Below are 23,340 nucleotides of genomic sequence, written 5' to 3'. Positions count from 1 at the left end.
AAACTGCTTTCCTTAGATATGTCACACATACACACATCTATCCCCTCCATCCCACAGACATGTCACACACGTACACTCACCTGTGCCCTGTGTCCCTCTCATGTGTCACCCTTATACACTCACCTATTCCCTGCATCCCTTAGACATCTCACATACATACACTCACATGTGCCCTGTTTCCTTCAGACATTTCACACACACACTCACAAGTTCCCTGCTTCCCACAGACATGTCACACACGTACACTCACATGTGCCTCACTTCCCTCAGACATATGACACACACATACACTCACATATGCCCTACTTCCCTTAGACATGTCACACACATACCCTCACATGTGCCCTACTTCCAACAGACATATGACACACATACACTCACATGTGCCCTACTTCCAACAGACATATGACACACACATACACTCACATGTGCCCTACTTCCAACAGACATATGACACACACATACACTCACATATGCCCTACTTCCAACAGACATATGACACACACATACACTCACATATGCCCTACTTCCAACAGACATATGACACACACATACACTCACATGTGCCCTACTTCCAACAGACATATGACACATGTACAATCACAAGTGCCCTGTATCCCCCAGAGACGACACACAAACATTCACTTTGCTCTACATCCCTCTCAAGTGTCACACATGTACACTGCTTTCCTTAGATATGGTCACACGTACACTCACCCATCCCCTCCTTAACACAGACATGTCACACATGTACACTGCTTTCCTTAGATATGTCACACGTACACACACCTAGCCCCTCCATCCCACAGACATGTCACACACGTACACTCACCTGTGCCCTGCGTCCCTCTCACGTGTCACCCATATACACTCACCTATGCCCTCCATCCCTCAGACATATGACACACACTTACACTCACCTGCACCCTGCATCCCTCACACATGTCACACACGTACACTCACCTGCATCCCTCAGACATATGACACACGTACACTCACCTGCATCCCTCAGAAATGTCACACACGTACACTCACCTGCATCCCTCAGACATGTCACTCACGTACACTCACATGCACCCTGCATCCCTCAGACATGTCACACACGCAGACTCACCTGCATCCCTCAGACATGTCACACACTTACACTAACCTGCATCCCTCAGACATATGACACACGTACACTCACCTGTATCCCTCAGACATATGACACACTTACACTCACCTGCACCCTGCATTCCTCAGACATATGACACACCTACACTCACCTGCATCCCTCAGACATATGACACACTTACACTCACCTGCATTCCTCAGACATGTCACACACTTACACTCACCTGCACCCTGCATCCCTCAGACATGTCACACACATACACTCACCTGTACTTATATTGGCACACATTTGCTGCTCTGATGGTTTGACAATTCTTAGCCACTGATCTTCTGTTTGTTCTGTGCTACAGGAAATCTTAGCATCGTTTTCACCTGGGAGAAAAAAAATAATAAATCACTTTTTACAATTTCTGTAGTCTCTTCTGTAGGCTTAAATGGACATTGTGCTGTAATTTTGTTCCATTTTATTATGTTCCCTATGATCTGCGTTACACACTGGAGTGTATCAAATTGCGAATAAACAACTACTTTACCTTTAGTTTGTCATTTAAATTAGTTGATTTTGCCTGTTGAAATCACCACCTAACTGAAAATATGAATACTTTAGTATTCTCTATGTAAACAAGAGTCAGCAAGCAGCGTTAGTATAAGTCTACACCATTTCCTCAAAAACTGGCTCAATCTAGTTTGCACATCTATTCGTACGTCAAGTTGTTCAGTGAACATCTGTAACTTTAGCATATTCATAAAGCATGTAACTGAGGTGGGGGGGAGTTGCTAGTCCAGAATTTCAATATACATTAGCACCGTATCATATTGCCTGAATTGTGGATCCCACTTCAAAAACAAAACCGTATCGGGGTACAAGGTAATGGGGACACCCAGTTTCCTCTGAATCCACTATTGCCCCAAAAATTGTTGGACCCTGGGGCATAGCCATATGTAATGCAATAAACCTGGGGATTCGAGAGAGCATTTAACGCACTTATTGGCATAGTTAGGATCCCATTTCGCCAGCGTCCTAGGTGTCAAATATGCTCTGTGTGTGATCTGCATCTGCGTCTCCCTGAGTATTGCAGACAGGGTGGCCTTTCTTGTTTTTTCCATGCTATCCCTTAAATCACCTCTAACCCCTCTCTCTCCCATCCTATCAGCAAATTGGGTTGTATTAGCTGGAGACGCCTCTGTATCAGGATCTGGTAAATCTCTGTTAGAGAAAATCTCCCCATTGTGAATAGCGATTGCGATAGTCGAAAGGGTGAGCCCTCCCAGACGTCGACATTGTCTCTGACCACTGCCCCTATATAATGTCGTGCCTGCAGAGAAGCATAGAAATGATGATTTGGTAAGATAAATTCTCTTTGCAAAGCGGCAAAGGTTTTGACCGACCGGGTGAGTGGATCTAACAGTGTCTTAATCAAGGATAATCCCCGCCATGCTTTCAAAGGGTCCTTATATAATGTGTCGAGGCCTAAGGCTTTAATGCTCCTAAGATCTTTCATGTGCGGCAGATATGCTAGGGAGAGCTGACCCAGCATTGCTTGTTCCAGTCTGGGCTCACAGAAATGGTGTGTGCCAACTTGCCAGTCGATCACCAGGCATATCAGGGCCGCCCAGTTGTAAAATTTGAAGTCAGGTAATGCTAGGTCCCCATTCAGATAAGTCATATTCAGTTTATCGTTAGCTATGCGCACCTTTCCCCCTTTCCACAAAAAGTAACGTACTGCTGAGTTTAACTGCTTGATATCCTTTTTTGGTCAGTAGAAGGGGAAGCATGAGGAGGGGGTATAATAGTTGTGGTAATATCACCATTTTAAGCAGGCTGACCCTAGCTGTGAGTAAGAGTGGCAAGGATTTCCAACTCCTCATCTGACCCTGGAGCTTGGAGCACACCGGTGTAATGTTGTTTGCATATAATTTGTTCGGGTTAGCTGAGATTTGGATACCAAGATATGTGATGGACTGCTTCGCCACTGTAAATGGGTATTTATGGTGTCTTTTATCTCCTTTTGCTAACCAGAGAATTTCAGACTTTTGCATATTGACTTTGTAGCATGAAAAGGAGCCAAAGTCTTGAAGTGACAGCCTGGTATAAAGTTATGTCTTCCGGGCCAGCAGTCCACATAAGTAAAAATAAAAAAAGTGACTAGGGCAGCTAGAGTCTATTTGAGTCACACATGAGTTAATGTAGCATCCTGCAATTTAGGGCTCACCAGCAATCTGCGTAAGGTACTCTTGAGTCGTAGGAGCAAACAACGCCCCACCGCAGAAATATAACCGCTGCACTGTATGTCCCGTGATGTGTCACCAATGTGCGGTATATAGGGGTGCCAGAGTGACAGCGGGCCCCACTCTGCCACCCACTAGCCTATACCTCCAAGTCTAAAAAAGTACATAGGGGGATCAGCGTGCTTGACTCCTCAGGCCCCTGAAAATGTCAGTGTTATATCCAAGTACCTCACAGCAGTAAAGTGGGATCTCTGAGGGGTGTGTGCAGTTTATACTTTACCACCTCAGATGTCACAATTTTCAACCCGGGTCCGTATGAATAGGCCAGGCTCCCAAAATGGAGCTATTAGTTTTCGCGCCAAGCACCCTTCACTGCGCGTTCTGTTCTCTAGAGTCTGCAGCGAGAAGAATGTAGCTTGTAAAGTCCTTGGGGTTGCGTAGATCTTCTTGAGTCAAGGCCGGTTCCCACCCGGGCCAGAAAAGCCAGAGGCCCCTGTAGTCGTGTGGCGGTCAGTTGGGCAGCGGTCCACGTGGGATTGGAATGGCGTCACAATGACAGTAGCCTCTCCCCGTTTGCTCGCTCCCACCAAGATCTCTGTTGCAGAATTGAAGGTACCAGTGTCACAGTTTCAGACAGATCAGTTAGGTATCGAGCTTCGTTGAATGTTGTACTTCGGTGATGGAGCGGTGTACGGCTCTCCCTGAAAGCATGGAGGTGGTCTTCTAAAACTCTCCTCCACTCCAGGCAGCAGGTTCTGCCAAGGAATTTGTGTTGGGCACAGGGTATTTAAAAAAAAAAAAAAGCAATGCAAGGAGAAACTTTAAATCAAGCTTTAGGTCCACTTTGCACGGAGCTCCTCTCTCTTGCTGCCTACCCGGTGGCCCGCCCACCGGAAGTCCAGCCTTCATAAACTTTTATTGTGTTTACTGGGCCCCCTCCCATCCCTTTGCTGCTCTTGGCCACAGTGCTGTCAATCAGTGATCAGCAGTACGCTGAGGATGGTAAAGCAGGCTAGATAGCTGAGACTGAGCTGCCGACATCGGAGGAGGAGTTATGTAAAAAGTAAGGGCATGCTGCGGTTAGGGCTCCATCAAGCTACATGTTATACAGTACTACCTATAGAGTAGATGTGGAGTACCCTGTTCCATGTGCCTCAGATTCAGTCATGTGTTTACCTCATGGGAGTAAAGCCTCCTGTAGCTGGATGGTACTTTGTGCTGGGAGCAGAAAGACCTGACATATCCCTGTTTATGAGGGGATTATTTCAATGACAACACACAGAATGGTGGCAAATATGGGTCACTGATGAGGTCTGCAAGTCTAGTTGCACATCTGCAGTGTCTCTACCAAGCACAGCTTACATGTTTTAGGTTATATCTAATGTCGTACTTAATGCTTTTTTATATAGACAGCTTTCATATAAAGATGTGAGGGGATAGACCAGGAAGCAAATGACAACTGAATAAAGTATTACTAACTACCTAAACCAATTTTAGCATTTCTTAAAACTTTACTGTTTGCTCTTAGTCTTTTCTATCATGCATTCCTTAAAGTGCTAAGAAATGGGTGAATAAAAAGGTACTTTATCATGAAGTATTTATACATTGGACTAATAAGCATTTGAAGAAGAAAAAGAATATATATATATATATATATATATATATATATATATATATATATATATATATATTCCTCCTAACAAATACACTCACAGGACTTCACTCACAGGGGAACTTCTCCCCGAAAACGTTCCAATAAAAACAAGCTTTGTTCACTTTAAAAAAGTCCTGTGAGTACATTTATTAGGAGGAATATTTATCAAATTTTTGCACCCAGGCAGACGACCTCAGGAGGGTAACACTGTAATTTGGATATATATATATATATATATATATATATATATATATATATATATATATATAATCACTTTACAAAAAATTATTGTGAACAATAATATAAAGGAACTATTTTTGTTGTTGTTTTTTTGTGAAAGAATTATCTGAAACTAAAATGATCAAACCAGTTCTGCACCTGAGCTACCAATTCCCAGAGGGTTTAGGTGAAGTTGTACGGCTCCCACAGAGTTGTGTATTACTTGTCTCCAGAGGGTTAAGGTTATGTTTGTGTGCATTGTGTGTTTAAATCTGGAGGCCTATTGGAATCTGTATATGTCTGTGCATGTAGAAGTCTATTGGTGACGGTATGTGTCTGTGAATTTGGATGTCTGTATGTTGGTGCATGTGGCTGTGTAAGGGTGCCCATTTGTGTATACTGGTCTTGTGTCTGTAGATGCCTCTATGGGTGCTTCATTTAAAAATAAATGATAGAGAGAAATGGAAGGTTGCACTGTATAATGGGGGGGGGGGGGGGCACATTTTGGATTTTTGCCCTGGGAACCCGATTCTCTAGAAACAGCCCTGGTATTTATAAATATTTTTTTAAATGTCTGTTTACAAAAGTACATTACCTAAGCCCCTTAGAATATTTTCTGGACGTGCAGCCAGTCTGTTATTACCCCCTTTAGCGCATTGTGCATGCGCCACTCCTGAAGCTTATTATTCCCTCTTATGTTAGAGGTATTGCAACAAGCTTACTCACATTAGTGCTGACAGATGAAGCATGATTTATATTAATCAAAGTTTGGAGTGGTGTTGAAAAACTAAATTTATGCTTACCTGATAAATTACTTTCTTTTACGATATGACGAGTCCACGGATTTCATCCTTACTTGTGGGATATTAACCTCCTGCTAACAGGAAGTGGTAAAGAGCACCACAGCAGAGCTGTAAATATAGCCCCTCCCCTTCCCCTCCACCCTCAGTCATTCGGCCGAAGGTATAGGAAGAGAAAAAGGAAAGGCTAAAAGGTGCATAGGTGACTGAAGTTTACAAAAAATATAAAGAAAAACTGTCTTAAAAAGAACAGGGTGGGCCGTGGACTCGTCATATCATAAAAGAAAGTAATTTATCAGGTAAGCATAAATTTAGTTTTCTTTTACAAAGATATGACGAGTCCACGGATTTCATCCTTACTTGTGGGAAACCAATACCAAAGCAATAGGACACGGATGAAAGGGAGGGACAAGACAGAAACCTAAACGGAAGGCACCACTCCTTGAAGAACCTTCCTCCCAAAGATAGCCTCAGAAGAAGCAAAAGTATCAAATTTGGAAAAAGTGTGAAGGGACGACCAAGTCGCAGCCTTACAAATTTGTTCCACAGATGCATCGTTTTTAAAAGCCCATGTGGAAGCCACAGCCCTAGAAGAATGAGCCGTAATTCTTTCAGGAGGCTGCTGTCCAGCAGTCTCATATGCCAGGCGGATGATACTTCTCAGCCAAAAAGAAAGAGAAGTAGCCATAGCTTTCTGACCCCTACGCTTTCCAGAATAAACAATGAATAATGAAGATGATTGACGGAAATCCTTAGTTGCCTGTAAGTAAAACTTAAGGCACGGACCATGTCCAAGTTATGTAACAGACGCTCCTTCTTAGAAGAAGGATTAGGACACAAGGAAGGAACAACAATTTCCTGATTAATATTCTTATTCGAAACAACCTTAGGAAGGAACCCAGGTTTGGTACGTAAAAACCACCTTATCAGAATGAAATATGAGATAAGGCGAATCACACTGTAATGCTGAAAGCTCAGAAACTCTTCGAGCAGAAGAAATAGCAACCAAAAACAGAACTTTCCAAGATAAAAGTTTTTTTTTTTTTTTAATAATAATTTTTATTGAAAGATGGACACAAGAGTACAAACAAGCACACACAATACAAAGTAAAAAGTTGAATGGCATTTTTGCCTTACAGGGTAAAGCTTACAACATGTGTGAAGACAAAGGATGTGGAAATTGAGGTTCAGAGAACAAATATTAAGCACTCAGTCCATTTTTGTAAGCTGTGGAATAAAAATATGGGTTATTTTAGAATACCTTATAGAAAACAGAAATGCTGGGAAACATGGGCTAAACATATCCATCGTGAGATGGGAGAGTAGATAAATTTAGTAAGCAAAACGTGCTGGTCAAATACTATAGAATAAGGCGGGGAAAGGAAGAGAAAAAAAAAAAAGGGGAAGGGAGGAAACGGTGGGGGGGAGGGGGGAAGAGGGAAGAGAGCGGTTAGGTTATGAAGGGGCTGGAATGGTACTTTTTATGATATTGTTAGGGGCTGGTAGGGGGGAGGAAAACTAAGGGAACTTACCCCTGTTATTATTATCTGAGGGGTCTCCATTGGTCCCATATTTGCAAGTGTAATGGGGCTTTGTTATTCTGGGTGAAAATCGGGAGTTCCATAGTCTCGAGATACGTCATAATCTTAATGACTTCACTCCACCCTGGTGGAGGCTTCTGCCTCCATAATCTGGCTATAGACAGCTTTGCTGCCATCAGAATATAGATGCTAAGGAGATCTCTGGCCTTTGTTGTTGTTTTAATATTTAAATGAAATAACAGGGTCTGTGGGGTGGTCTCCAAAGAAGGGTCCAAGAGCTTTAATCTGCGTATGATCTCAAGCCAGAAGGGTTTTAACACAGGGCACTCCCACCAGATGTGGGAGGGCGTACCAACAGAGCCACATTCTCTCCAGCATAGGGGGGAATTAACCGGGGAGATTTTGAAGAGTCTGAGGGGTGTGAGGTGCCATTGAAGACATATTTTAATATATAGTTCTAACAAAGTTATACAGTGCAAGGCCTGTCTGGTAAGCGAAACAGCCTTGGACCACTCGTCCTGTCCAGCACAGAAGTTGAGGGATCTTTCCCATGCAATGATGTAAGCTGATTTATTAAAGATTGGAGGATTCAGTAGGTCTTTATATGAGGTTGCTAGTGCGTGTGGGACTTTAAAACCTGTCAGCCATCTTTTCTCCCAAGCGGTAGGTTCTCTTGGAGGGGAATTCAAAAAACCCCATGATTTCAGGAGGCTGCGCACTCGCCAGAATTCAAAACGTAGGAGGGGAGGGGGATTGTAGGTAGAGCAGAATTGGGCTAACGATATCATTCTACCTTCGGGGAATAAGTCAGCAATATGTATTATGCCGTGGTCTTCCCATAAGGAAGGGTGAGAGTCTCGGAGAGCCATTAGTAGACCTGAGAAGGAATGTATTGGTGACGGGTGTGGCGCTATCTGTGGTAAGGAGTGGGTCTTATCCCAGAAGCGGAGTGCATGTAAGATAATTGGATTATTAATCTTATAATAGGCCCTAATGTGTTTAGGTAACCATATAAGATCCACAAGGAGGAGGGGGTCAGGCAAAGTTGCCTGTTCCAGGATTTTCCATTTGCTTTGGGAAGCTTTAACATTCCAGGCAAGAATATGAGCCAATCTAGCTGCCTCATGATAGAAAATTAAGTTGGGGGCGCCTGCGCCTCCACTCAAAAGCGGTTGCTGCAATATTCTTGTGGCCACCCTGGGATGCTTGCCTCTCCAAACAAATCTATTACACGTGGCTTGAAATTTACCAATTAGGGATTTGGGGATAGGAATGGGAAGGGCGCGAAATAGGTAAGTAAGCTTGGGAAGAAGGACCATCTTAAACGCGGCGATCCTGCCTAGCCAAGAAATGCAAGGGACATTCCATTTTAACGCACAATTTTGAAATTGGCGTAGGAGTGGGTAAAAGTTAGCTTCTATAACAGTGGAAATATTGCTGGACAGATAGACACCTAAGTGTTTGATCTTATGTTTTGACCAATTAAATGGATACTTCAGCTTTAATTTTGCAAGTTCGTTGTCAGCTATATTTATAACATATGCATCCGTTTTATTTATGTTAAGTTTATAGAAGCTAATATCACCAAAGCTCTCCAGTAGAGAGAAGAGGGAAGGAAGAGATCTCGTTGGATCACCTAGGAAAATAGTCAGATCGTCTGCAAATAGAGCGGTCTTTTGAGTTACTCCCGCCACTTCCACTCCTTTAATATCTGGGTTTATTCGGATAGCTTCCGCTAAGGGCTCCATGATCAGAGTGAAAATAAGAGGAGATAGAGGGCACCCTTGTCTCGTCCCGTTAGTGATGGGGAAGGTTGATGAATGAAAGCCTAAACCTCTGACTGAGGCCGAGGGCGTAGAGTATAGAGCGGCTATGCAAGAGTAGAATCGTGGGGGGAAATCGAATTTTCTTAAGACCTCGAACATATAGGTCCAGCCCACCCTGTCAAAGGCTTTTTCCGCATCCAGAGCTAGAGTTGCACATGGAAAGCCTGTTCTCTTGGCTTCTAGATGTATGTTAAGAATTCTTCTGGTGTTGTCTGGTCCCTCTCTATATGGGGTAAAGCCCACTTGGTCCCAGTTAATTAGTGAGGGAAGAATGTGATTAAGTCTATTGGCCAGGAGTTTAGCAAAGATTTTCATGTCTGTGTTGATTAATGAGATAGGGCGAAAATTTTCACAGATGTTGGGAGGTTTGCCGGGCTTAGGGATCGTGATTATAGTAGCTTCTAGGAATTCAGCGGGGAATACGCTGTTATGTCTGGCCGAAGAGAACAATCTAGTAAGTACGGGTGAGAGTAGTGGAAGAAATGTTTTGTAGAAAAGGGCATTATAACCATCAGGACCAGGGGCTTTGCCGTTTTTTAATGAGATAATGGTATCTCTAATTTCTTTAGGACTAAAGGGGGAATCCAAAAATGTTTTTTGTTCCTCCGACAGGGTGGGCAAGGACAGACCTTCTAAGAACCTCTGAACTCGGGATAACGAGGGGGGAGCGTCAACAGTATGGTTTTCTAGATTATATAAAGATGAGTAATAGCTAGCAAAGGCACCTCCGATGTCTGAGGGGAGGCGAACTATGCCCGAGGGTGTTTTGATGAAAGGAATTCGCGCCGCAGCAGTACGTTGTCGCAATTTATTAGCCAAAAGCCTATCTGCTTTATTGCCTTTAGCGTAGAAGGTTTGTTTAAAGTTCTGTATGTGTGCTTGCAAGCGCTGTGACTCTATAACTTCGATCTGGTTCTTGATTTCCTTGATTTGGTTTAGAATCTGGGGGTCAAGTGTTAGCATGTGTGTGGAGTTTAAGTCTCTTAGAGTGATATGTAATTGGGCTAAAGAGTTGCCAGTTTTTTTCTTGTGCTCAGCCCTTAGTTTAATAAAGAGGCCGCGAACAAAAGCCTTCAGGGAGCCCCAAAGAGTGTAGTCGCTGACTGCTCCATTGTCATTGGTCGCTAAAAAGTGTTCAATCTCGACCTTGAGGAATTCAGTTTGTTCCTTAGAGGAGAGAATGAAGTCTGGCATTTTCCAAGAAGGTCTTGGGGTGTTTGGATTGAGAGTTTGTAAAGATAGCTGAACAGGAGAGTGGTCCGACCATGTACAGCCAGGCATGTGTATAGATTGGACAAGATCTAGGAGATGGGGTTCACAAAAGATAAAATCAATTCTAGTGTAAGTATTGTGGACAGGAGAGTAGAAGGAGTAGTCTCTAGAAGAGGGGTGGTGGGAGCGCCATGCATCATACAAGTTATATTGAGCTATGAGGTTGTTGAACTGTTTAGCCTTCCCAGCTATAGAGGGGTCGCAGGGTTTAAACTGTTGTGATCACCTATCATAGGTGGGGTCCAATATCAAATTGAAATCACCTGCTAATAGCAAATTATGTGTTTTATGTGTATATAGCAATCTTAGAAATTTACGGAGTGCTTGTATTTGCCTGGAATTTGGGCCATAGTAGTTTGCTAGTGTGTACGGGACACCGTCAATTTTGCAGTTAATGATTAGGTACCTGCCTTGGGGGTCCCTGAATACATCTAGTTTTTCGTATAGTAAGCTCTTATGTAGCATGACCGCAACTCCTCTCGACTTTCCCATGTAGGAAGCCGTTTCTACAACTGGGAAATGTTTAGAGTTAAGGGGATTGGGAGTCCCTGCGATCCAGTGTGTCTCTTGTATAAATGCAATCTGAGTTCTAGCATGGGCTAGGTGGGCTAGCAATCTACTTCTTTTGTTTGTGGTGTTAAGCCCTCTGGTATTGAGGGAAGTGCAGATTAGTACCATTTTTGTGGGGGAGGCTCCTCAGGGGAGGGGGAACAGGATACGGGGGAGGTGGTAAGGAGAGTGGGGTAGGAAGGTGGAGAGAGAGAAAGAGAGGAGAAGAGAAAAAAAAAAAAAAAAAAGGGGAGGGGGAGGAGGGGAAGCCTTAAATAGTGCTGAGAAGAAAATAGAGTAAGTGATATCGATTAAGAGGTTAGTACCGGTATGGATAGGAAGCTTACTCGGTATTCAATAGGAAAAGTTTTACTTTTCGTTTTCTATTATTTCTTTTCTTTATTAAATATAAAGACTATGAGGGTGCGGTATAGACAAGAGTAACCCCTTATGTAGCCCCCTAGAGAATAGGGGTACCTTAGGTTAGAGGGATGGTAATTGGGGGGGGAGGTGAGAAATGTTAAGTAGATGATTATCTAAGTGATTGTATAATGCTAGTGGGTAAATATGTAGTTGAGCTTTCGAGGGTCCAGAAGGGAGTGAGGGAATCGACCTGAGAAAAATAGGAGGGAAATAGGTAGCCAGTTTGCCTGTGCTAAAGAAGGTAGTTATGAAGGGAGAGTATGAGCACAGTGCTGTGTAGAGATGGGGGAAAAATCATGGAGAGACAGATTAATCTGATATGCGGGTATTAACTGGATAAACATTATTACAATATTACAATATAACAATATAACAATTATCTTCCTCAAAAGAGAGAAAGAAAAAAAGGAGAAAAAAAACTTATAACCGAGAGGTAACAGTTTGGGTCAATCAATCATTCAAACTTGTAAAAAAGTACAAATAACAGAAGAAATCCCATTTCATTTTAAGCTGTAGGATCTTCACTATCTATGCAGTTTTATTTTTATGAAGAGGCTCTTATAGCCGTTTCAAAAATTTAACATCAGGGAGAACCAAAAGGGTGAAATCTTCGTGGTTAAGGTGGGTATACAGAAGTATATGGTGTAGACTAAGTCTAAAGCTATATGGACTATTGGTGTGTCTGTAATGGAATATTCTAAGGTACTGTTGGTATTACCAAGAAGAGACGACACTCTAGATGTCCATAGGGTTATTAACCATAATATAGTTATCGGGTGGCAATATGATTAGGTTCTGTGAGCCTAAAGTGAGTTATATCTAGCGGTTTCCTACGGAGTGTTTACCTAAAGTATTGAAATGCGCGGGATCTATCTTCTCACCTGGGTGTGAGGCACTCAATAAATGATGCAAGCTAGAGAAAGTAAGTGTGTTAGAATCTAGGTTACCTCTGAGTAGTGTACAATGAGGAGCTGGTGTTGTTGATAAGCTGCTAAGGAAAAAAGAGCAAGTAAATAACAACCAACTGACAGTTAAAACAACACAAAAAAAAAATAGTTAACAGATACTTATCAGTCCTTGGTCAGGCGTAATAGGCAGGGGGTTTTAAAGTTCCCTGGAGACCTGAAGTCAAGTCCAGGAAAGGTAGCACATCAGTAAATAAGATAAAAGGCTTTAAGTGTCCGGAGAAGAGGTTCTTCTTCTCTGTGGGAGAGCAGACCAATCATCAGCGTCTCCTTGGGAATAGAATGGAGGGCCTTTAAAACTTGGTGTCGGCCGTATAAAAGGTTTAGCTTGAGCGTCTTTGGGAGTTGGCTGTGGATCCGAAGAGGCGATCAGCAGGCGTTGTTCCGAAAAGGCAACTGAAGTGTTAGGCAATGTCCAAGCTTCTGCCGTGGCTCTTAGAGTAGTGCGTTGTTGTGGGGGTTTGCCTTTTTGTATGGGAAGCAAGTTCCAATGTTGTAGGAGTTCAAGACCTTTATCTGCATTCAGAATTGTGAACATCTGATTATTCCGGAAGACGAGCAACTTTATAGGATATCCCCAACGATATCTGATGTTGTTATTTCTTAAAGTGGAAGTAATATCCGTGAAGGTTTTTCTTTTTTGAAGCGTTCTCATGGAGAGATCTGGAAATATCTGTATGGTTTTAATCTTGTCTGGTAGAGTAGGTTTCTGGAAATGTGCTCTTTGAATCCTTTCCTTGTAGGTGTAATAGTGTAAACGGACTATGACGTCACGTGGTTGGTCTTCAGAGAGGCCCTTAGGTTTAAGTGAACGGTGGGCTCTGTCCATTAAATCTTCAGCCTCAGTGGTTTTAGGAGCTAACAAGTGAAATAACTCCTGCAGAAATGACTGAAGGTCTGAGTTGGAGACAGACTCCGGTATGCCCCTGATCCTGAGGTTATTCCTCCGGGATCTGTCCTCCATGTCAGCTATTTTGTCATCGATAACCTCAAAGTAGTCTGATAGGCGTTGCGTAAAGCCTAAAATGTTTGTCTGTTCAGTAGATAGATCCTCATATCTTCTTTCCAGAGAGTCGATTCGCTCATTTGTGGAAGAAATTTCCTTTTTGAGTTCAGCCGTGGAGGCAGAAAGCTTTGCTGTAAAAGAAGCATGGTGTCTGTCTAACATTAATTGTAGAGAATCCATTATGAAGGAAGGAGTGACCTCTGTATTTGTGGCTTGTTGTATGTCTTGCATGGCAGATATCATGAGGTCTGAGGTCTCTGATCTTGGTGAGTCTGGAGCGTCTGTTTCATTAGGGGAGCCAGAGCGAGAGGGACCAAAGTGGTCAATGACTGTTTTCTTTGGGGGATATGGCTGTTTGTTATTTTTTTTTCCTAGCAGACTGAGACATGGTGCAAGGAACAGTAGTGCAGAAATATGTTAAATTGTAACCAGGGTGTGGATAACAGCAATATGAAAGAGTTGATATTTAGCTGGGTGCAGCACGGGCAAAACAGCACTGTAATGGAGACAGGCAAATATGGCTAACTGTTATTTATTCCATTTCTATTGTTGGTTTAGCAGGTCAAAAGTGAGGAAACTGTCAGACTGTAGTTAGCTTTTGGAGCAATCGGGTAACAGGGCTGTAGTTGAAAGGCACTAGGTCTGGTAAGCTACCAAGTTCCACTTCCACAAATATAATGTTGTTATGAGCTTTTGGAAGTCCTTACATTATAAGGGTTGCCCTTTATTTAGTGGTGGTGAGGCAAGGAAAACAAAAGAATAAAAGGCTTATTTATAAAAGTTCAACTGAAGTTGGCCCTGTGTGTAGGAACGTTTCCTGATATACCCAGCTGTAACAGAGGAGTTAGGGGGATAGCTGCAGGACAAACACCTTGGCTTTAGGTCCCACGTGGAGATGCTAATACTGTGGTGTATATGAATCTGGTAGGGATCGTGTTGAGCCAGATAGGGTCTATAATTTATCAAGTGTCCGATTTTAGAATTGCCAAAAAAGCTCTGTGAGGCAAGTTAATATTGCAGGCAGTCTGTGTTGTGTTCTGTGCACTAAGTTAGGTGCGCACTAATAAATAGAGGAGTGAAGAGAGAAAAAAAAAATGGCGTCTTCGCGCCTTTATTATAGGAGTGCTTTATTTATGATGTGGATTAGATAGATAGCTTCACATTAGAAGGTCAGCTTGACCTCACCTGAATTGTTGTGCCGCAATGGGTCTCCTTGTCCTAGGAGAGTATCAGCTCTGTCACCACTGCTGACTGAGTTGGTGCGATGTCCTCCGAGATCTGGTACCGGGCAGTGGACAGTGACAGCTGCGATGATGTCTGAGCTCCGGAGTGGATCCCCGACCCTCCGGAGCTAGTAGTGCTGTGCTGTGTGGGCTGTTGCGGCAGTAAGGAAATGTCCCGCTGGAGAAAGCAGCTTACAGGGCCCCGTAGCACTCGCGAGTCTGGAGTGGGTCAGGAACTTGAAAAGTTCTCGGCAGGGTGGAGGAATGACCCAATAGGGGGATTAGTTGGGGGATAGTAAAATACCCCTTAGCAGAAGAATAAGTCACTTAACTATTAATTTAAGCTACTTATCGTTAGATGGTGTGGAGGAGCTCTGAGAAGGTGCGACTGCTGTATCCAAGATAAAAGTTTAATATCTATGGAATGCATAGGTTCAAACGGAACCCCTTGCAGAACTCGAAGAACTAAATTCAAACTCCAGGGAGGAGTAATAGGTCTAAAAACAGGCTTAATTCTAGATAGAGTCTGACAAAAAGACTGAACATCTGATACATTTGCCAAACGTTTGTGAAACAGAATTGACAAAGCTGAAATTTGTCCCTTTAAGGAACTTGCCGATAACCCTTTCTCCAATCCTTTTTGGAGAAAAGACAAACTCCTAGGAATCCTAACTATACTCTATGAGTAACCCTTGGATTCAAACCAAAAAGATATTTACACCATATCTTATGATAGATTTTTCTAGTGACAGGCTTTCTAGCCTGTATCAGCGTATTGATAACTGAACCAGAGAATTCTTGCTTCGATAAAATCAAGCGGTCAATCTCCACGCAGTCAGTTGCAGAGAAATTAGATTTGGATGTTGGAAAGGACCTTATATGAAAAGGTCCTGTCTCAACGGAAGTTTCCACGGTGGCAGAGAGGACATGTCCACTAGTGATCCTGATAGTCCTGCATGGCCACGCAGGCGCTATCAGGATCACTGAAGCTCCCTCCTGTTTGATTTGAGCAATCACGCATGGGAGGAGAGGAAACGGCGGAAACACATAAGCTAGGCTGAATAACCAAGGTACTGCCAAGGCATCTATCAGTTCGGCCTGAGGATCCCTTGACCGAGATCCGTATCTTGGAAGCTTGGCATTCTGACGAGATGCCATTAAAACCAATTCCGGTCTGCCCCATCTGAGAATCAATGAGACAAATACCTCCGGGTGAAGTTCCCACTCCCCCGGATGAAAATTCTGTCGACTTAGAAAATCTGCTTCCCAGTCCTCTACCCCTGGGATGTAGATGACAAGAGTGGGCCTCTGCCCAACTGATTATCTTGGATACTTCTATCATCGCTAAGGAACTCCTTGTTCCCCCCTGATGATTGACATATATGCCACAGTCATTATGTTGTCTGACTGGAATCTGATGAATTTGGCCGAAGCCAACTGTGGCCACGCCTGAAGCGCATTGAATATTGCTCTCAGTTCCAGAATATTGATTGGAAGTAGAGACTCCACCTGAATCCAAACACCCTGAGCCTTCAGGGAGTTCCAAACTGCACCCCAGCCCAGAAGGCTGAACGTTCCCTCTTTTTTGGGGACCACAAATAGGTTTGAGTAAAACCCATGACCCTGTTCCATTTTTGGAACAGGACAGATTACTCCCATAGTAAAAAGGTCTTTTACACAGCGTAAGAACGCCTCTCTCTTTATCTGGTTTGCAGATAAATTTGAAAGATGAAATCTCCCTCTTGGGAGAAATCCTTGAATTCCAATTGATAACCGTGGGTCACTATTTATAGTACCCAGGAATCCTGAACATCACTTGCCCAAGCCTGAGCAAAGAAAGAAAGTCTGCCCCCTACTAGATCTGGTCTCGGATCGGGGGCCACCTCTTCATGCTGCTTTGTGGAAGAAGAAGAAGCGGGGGTCCTCCTTTAAAGTTCCAAAAGGAACGAAAATTATTCTGTTTACCCCTCATTTTAACCAACCTATCCTGAGGTAGGGCATGGCCCTTACCTCCTGTAATATCAGAAATGATCTCCTTCAATTCTGGCCCAAAAAGGGTCTTACCTTTAAAGGGAATAGCTAAAAGCTTATGTTTTGATGACACATCAGCAGACCAAGATTTGAGCCACAATGCTCTACGTGCTAAAATAGCAAATCCTACATTTCTTGCCGCTAATTCAGCAATTTGAAAAGCGGCATCAATAATAAAAGAATTAGCTACCTTAAGAGCCTTAATTCTATCTAGAATGTCATCTAATGGAGTCTCAACCTTAAGAGACTCTTCTAGAGCCTCAAAAAAAAAAAGCTGCTGCAGTAGTTACTGGAACAATGCAAGCCGTAGGTTGTAAAAGAATCCCAGATTAACAAATAATTTCTTTAGTAGACCCTCTAATTTCTTATCCATAGGATCCTTGAAAGCACAACTATCCTCAATGGGTATAGTAGTACACTTAGCTAGGGAAGATATAGCTCTCTCTACCTTAGGGACCGCTTGCCATGAGTCCCGAATGGTATCTGATATAGGAAACATCTACTTAAAATTAGGAGAGGGAGAAAAACGGTATACCTGGTCTATCTAATTCCTTACTAATAATTTCCGAAATTCTCTTAGGAATCGGAAAAACATCAGTGTAAGAACTTCCAAATATTTATCCATTTTACACAATCATCCAAAGTAGCTAAAAACCTCCGTAAGCAACAGGCAGAGTTGATCAAGCTTAAATTTAAATGACATAGCATCCGAATCTGTCTGAGGCAAAACATTCCCTGAATCAGAATTTTCACCCTCAGACAGTAATTCCCTAATCCCCAACTCAGAGCACTGTGAGGGAACATCAGAAAAAGCTAATAAAGCATCAGAGGATTCAGTATTTACATTAATACTTGACCTACTGCGTTTACCCTGCAACACTGGTAATTTAGACAATACCTCTGTAAGGGTAGTTAACATAACTGCAGCTATCTCCTGCAGAGTAAAGGAATTAGACGGACTAGAAGTACTAGGCGTCGCTTGTGTGGGCATAAAAGGTTGTGACACTTGGGGAGAATTGGATGGCATATCCTGATTCTCTTTAGACTGAGAATCATCCCTAGGCACACTTATTTTATTTAAAATATGCTTTTACATTTTAAAGCCCTTTCAGTACAAAAGTTACACAATGTTAGAGGGGGTTGCACAATAGCTTCTAAACACATAGAACAATGAGAAAACTCAATGTCAGACATGTTGAACAGACTAGTAATACCACAAATATCGTTTAAACACTTATTTATAGCATAAAATAAACATTAGAAAAAAACGTGTACTGTGCCTTTAAGAAAAGAAAAAGTGAACAATTTTTCAAAAATGCACAAAAAAAACGTTAAATTATTCCCAAATTTAACTTAATATCATTGGTTAATCCAAAAATTACTGCACCCAGAAGCAAGGGCAGAAATAAGGCTTTAGAAGTACTTTAGAAGTATATCAACATGTAGTCAAAAGATAGATAAAAATACACTCTGCACCTTGCCACAGCTCTGCTGTGGCGCCTACCTGCCCCCAGGGTACTTCGAATCAAGTTTCCAACCCTTCAGACCAGCTACACAGTCCAGGAGCCACCGAGTTACTGTTTGCTGCTGCTAAGCCTGAAGAAATTGCGCCAAAATAGGCTCCCCCCCCTTAAGGTCAAAAGTTGGAGTAGGCCCAAACACCACATGGAAATGCAGTTTTGCACTAAAGTAAAAATACACACACAATATAACCCTCAAGCATAAAACCAATAAGTTTTAAGTGCCAAAAATAAAAAACATAAAACATTGTTTTTTATATAGTCTCCCATGTCACATAATGCCCAAATATCAACTAAAGATAAATATAAAATAGAGACTCCAGTAACACCCCTCTTATTAAAATAGGTTTTACTGTTTACCCCATTCCCATACAGGGAAATAATGCCAGCCAGTTCTGATACACCAAGTCTCCTCAGAAAAAAAAGGCTGCACATACCTTAATGCTGCTTGTAGCATGAAACCGGTCTCCACACTGAAGATGTCTCATGGTTACCTTCAGAAGTCTTGTGGGAACCAGCGTGGATCTTAGTTACAAATGCTAAGATCATCAAACCTCAGGGTAGAAATCTTCTTCCATATCCCCATGAGGAAAATAGTACGCACCGGTACCATTTAAAATAAAAAACTTCTTGATTGAAGAAACTAAAACTAACACCTCACTTTACCATGTCTTCCTAGTATAACACAGGCAAAGAGAATGACTGAGGGTGGAGGGGAAGGGGAGGGGCTATATATACAGCTCTGCTGTGGAGCTCTTTGCCACTTCCTGTTAGCAAGAGGTTAATATCCCACAAGTAAGGATGAAATCCGTGGACTCGTCATATCTTTGTGAAATAAATGTTGATCCGATGAGCTGTGCCTGATGACTTCTGCGCATGTTATATTTATCAATCTGCAATGCTCTGAGTAGGGGTGAAATAGCGGGGGAATGGATGACAACTTTGTACTACTATTAAACCTGCTGAAAAACTGTGGCTGCACTGTATATCCTGCAAAGTATGCAGTGTAAGTGAACATAAATCCCCTTTACAACCTTAAAAAATTCCTATGCATAATAAACATTAGAACGTTGACTGCAAAAATCCTCTCTGTAGAATTGATGAGAATGGGACAGACTGTGTAATAATACTGCTCACATCCTGCTTGACACCAAAAACATGATATGGCAAGACTAGTTAGTAAGGATATGATGGCTAAGGTACTTGCTACAAAACAAATTCTCAAAGCCTGCTTGACAGCAGAAACATGATATGGCAAGACTAGGTAGTAAGGATATGATGGCTAAGGTACTTGCTACAAAACAAATTCTCACAGCCTGCTTGACACCAGACACATGATATAGCAAGACTAGGTAGTAAGGATATGATGGCTAAGGTACTTGCTACAAAACAAATTCTCACAGCATGCTTGACACAAGAAACATGATATGGCAAGACTAGGTAGTAAGGATATGATGGCTAAGGTACTTGCTACAAAACAAATTCTCACAGCCTGCTTGACAGCAGAAACATGATATGGCAAGACTAGGTAGTAAGGATATGATGGTTAAGGTACTTGCTACAAAACAAATTCTCACAGCCTGCTTGACAGCAGAAACAGGATATGGCAAGACTAGGTAGTAAGGATATGATGGCTAAGGTACTTGCTACAAAACAAATTCTCACAGCCTGCTTGACACCAGAAACAGGATATGGCAAGACTAGATACTAAGGATATGATGGATAAGGTACTTGCTACAAATCAAATACACACAACCTGCTTGACAGCAGAAACAGGATATGGCAAGACTAGGTAGTAAGGATATGATGGCAAAGGTACTTGCTACAAAACAAATTCTTACAGACTGCTTGACAGCAGATACAGGATATGGCAAGACTAGGTAGTAAGGATATGATGGCTAAGGTACTTGCTACAAAACAAATTATCACAGCCTGCTTAACAGCAGATACAGGCTATGGCAAGACTAGGTAGTAAGGATATGATGGCTAAGGTACTTGCTACAAAACAAATAATCACTGCCTGCTTGACACCAGAAACAGGATATGGCAAGACTAAGTAGTAAGGATATGATGGATAAGGTACTTGCTACAAAACAAATTCTCACAGACTGCTTGACAGCAGAAACTGGATATGGCAAGACTAGGTAGTAAGGATATGATGGCTAAGGAACTTGCTATAAAACAAATTTTCACAGCCTGCTTGACACTAGAAACAGGATATGGCAAGACTAGGTAGTAAGGATATGATGGCTAAAGTACTTGCTACAAAACAAATTCTCACCGCCTACTTGACAGCAGATACAGGATATGGCAAGACTAGGTAGTAAGGATATGATGGCTAAGGTACTTGCTACAAAACAAATACTCACAGCCTGCTTGACACCAGAAACATGATATGGCAAGACAAGGTAGTAAGTATATGATGGCTAAGGTACTTGCTACAAAACAAATACTCACTGCCTGCTTGACACCAGAAACAGGATATGGCAAGACTAGGTAGTAAGGATATGATGGCTAAGGTAGTTGCTACAAAACAAATTCTCACAGCATGCTTGACACAAGAAACAGGATATGGCAAGACTATGTAGTAAGGATATGATGGCTAAGGTAGTTGCTACAAAACAAATTATCACAGCCTGCTTGACAACAGAAACATGATATGGCAAGACTAGGTAATAAGGATATGATGGATAAGGTACTTGCTACAAAACAAATTCTCACTGCCTGCTTGACACCAGAAACAGGATATGGCAAGACTAGGTAGTAAGGATATGATGGCTAAGGTACTTGCTACAAAACAAATTATCACACCCTGCTTGACACCAGAAACAGGATATGGCAAGACTAGGTAGTAAGGATATGATGGCTAAGGTACTTGCTATAAAACAAATTCTCACTGCCTGCTTGACACCAGAAACAGGATATGGCAAGACTAGGTAGTAAGGATATGATGGCTAAGGTACTTGCTACAAAACAGAGCCTGCTTGACACCAGAAACAGGATATGGCAAGACTAGGTAGTAAGGATATGATGGCTAAGGTACTTGCTACAAAACCAATACTCACAGCCTGCTTGACACAAGAAACAGGATATGGCAAGACTAGGTAGTAAGGATATGATGGCTAAGGTACTTGCTACAAAACAAATACTCACTGCCTGCTTGACACCAAAAACAGGATATGGCAAGACTAGGTATTAAGGATATGATGGATAAGGTACTTGCTACAAAACAAATTCTCACAGCCTGCTTGACAGCAGAAACAGGATATGGCAAGACTAGGTAGTAAGGATATGATGGATAAGGTACTTGCTACAAAACAAATTCTCACAGCCTGCTTGACAGCAGAAACAGGATATGGCAAGACTAGGTAGTAAGGATATGATGGATAAGGTACTTGCTACAAAACAAATTGTCACTGCCTGCTTGACACCAGAAACATGATATGGCAAAACTAGGTAGTAAGGATATGATGGATAAGGTATTTGCTACAAAACAAATTCTCACAGCCTGCTTGAAACAAGAAACAGGATATGGCTAGACTAGGTAGTAAGGATATGATGGCTAAGGTACTTGCTACAAAACAAATTGTCACAGCCTGCTTGACACTAGAGACAGGATATGGCAAGACTAGGTAGTAAGTATATGATGGCTAAGGTACTTGCTACAAAACAAATACTCACAGACTGCTTGACACCAGAAACAGGATATGGCAAGACTAGGTAGTAAGGATATGATGGCTAAGGTACTTGCTACAAAACAAATTCTCACAGCCTACTTGACAGCAGAAACAGGATATGGCAAGACTAGGTAGTAAGGATATGATGGATAAGGTTCTTGCTACAAAACAAATTCTCACTGCCTGCATGACACCAGAAACAGGATATGGCAAGACTAGGTAGTAAGGATATGATGGCTAAGGTACTTGCTACAAAACAAATTCTCACAGCCTGCTTGACACCAGAAACATGATATGGCAAGACTAGGTAGTAAGGATATGATGGCTAAGGTACTTGCTACAAAACAAATTGTCACAGCCTGTTTGACACCAGAGACAGGATATGGCAAGACTAGGTAGTAAGGATATGATGGCTAAGGTACTTGCTACAAAACAAATACTCACAGACTGCTTGACACCAGAAACAGGATATGGCAAGACTAGGTAGTAAGGATATGATGGCTAAGGTACTTGCTACAAAACAAATTATCACAGCCTGCTTGACAGCAGAAACAGGACATGGCAAGACTAGGTAGTAAGGATATGATGGCTAAGGTACTTGCTACAAACCAAATTCTCACTGCCTGCTTGACACCAGAAACATGATAAGGCAAGACTAGGTAGTAAGGATATGATGGCTAAGGTACTTGCTACAAAACAAAATCTCACAGGCTGCTTGACACCAGAAACAGGATATGGCAAGACTAGGTAGTAAGGATATGATGGATAACGTACTTGCTACAAAACAAATACTCACTGCCTGCTTGACAGCAGATACAGGATATGGCAAGACTAGGTAGTAAGGATATGATGGATAAGGTACTTGCTACAAAACAAATACTCACTGCCTGCTTAACAGCAGAAACATGATATGGCAAGACTAGGTAGTAACGATATGATGGCTAAGGTACTTGATACAAAACAAATACTCACTGCCTGCTTGACACCAGAAACAGGATATGGCAAGACTAAGTAATAAGGATATGATGGCTAAGGTACTTGTTACAAAACAAATTCTCACAGCCTGCTTAACAGCAGAAACATGATATGGCAAGACTAGGTAGTAAGAATATGATGGATAAGGTACTTGCTACAAAACAAATTCTCACAGCCTGCTTGACACAAGAAACAGGATATGGCAAGAGTAGGTAGTAAGGATATGATGGCTAAGGTACTTGCTACAAAACAAATACTCACTGCCTGCTTGACAGCAGATACAGGATATGGCAAGACTAGGTAGTAAGTATATGATG

At 42.2% G+C, this 23,340-nt stretch overlaps 2 protein-coding genes across 2 annotated transcripts in view; one reads left to right on the top strand and one right to left on the bottom strand.

Moving 5' to 3' along the window:
• Window positions 1-23,340, top strand: part of LOC128659943 (gastrula zinc finger protein XlCGF26.1-like) — a gene marked incomplete at its 3' end in the record, with an annotated part of 470,541 nt that overhangs the window by 159,280 nt on the left and 287,921 nt on the right. The gene's annotated exons all lie outside the window — the stretch shown is intronic.
• LOC128659945 (gastrula zinc finger protein XlCGF26.1-like) overlaps window positions 1-23,340 on the bottom strand; it is a 154,495-nt gene that overhangs the window by 35,629 nt on the left and 95,526 nt on the right. Inside the window, exon 8 of the mRNA XM_053713534.1 lies at window positions 1,381-1,485. Coding sequence (XP_053569509.1) covers window positions 1,381-1,485 — 105 coding nt within the window. The remainder of the gene's footprint in view (window positions 1-1,380; window positions 1,486-23,340) is intronic.

This window comes from Bombina bombina, chromosome 5 (assembly GCF_027579735.1).
Source record: "Bombina bombina isolate aBomBom1 chromosome 5, aBomBom1.pri, whole genome shotgun sequence".
NCBI classification, from domain to species: domain Eukaryota; kingdom Metazoa; phylum Chordata; class Amphibia; order Anura; family Bombinatoridae; genus Bombina; species Bombina bombina.
Note: the sequence above shows the minus strand (reverse complement) of the source record. Positions and strands in the feature narration are given on the sequence as shown.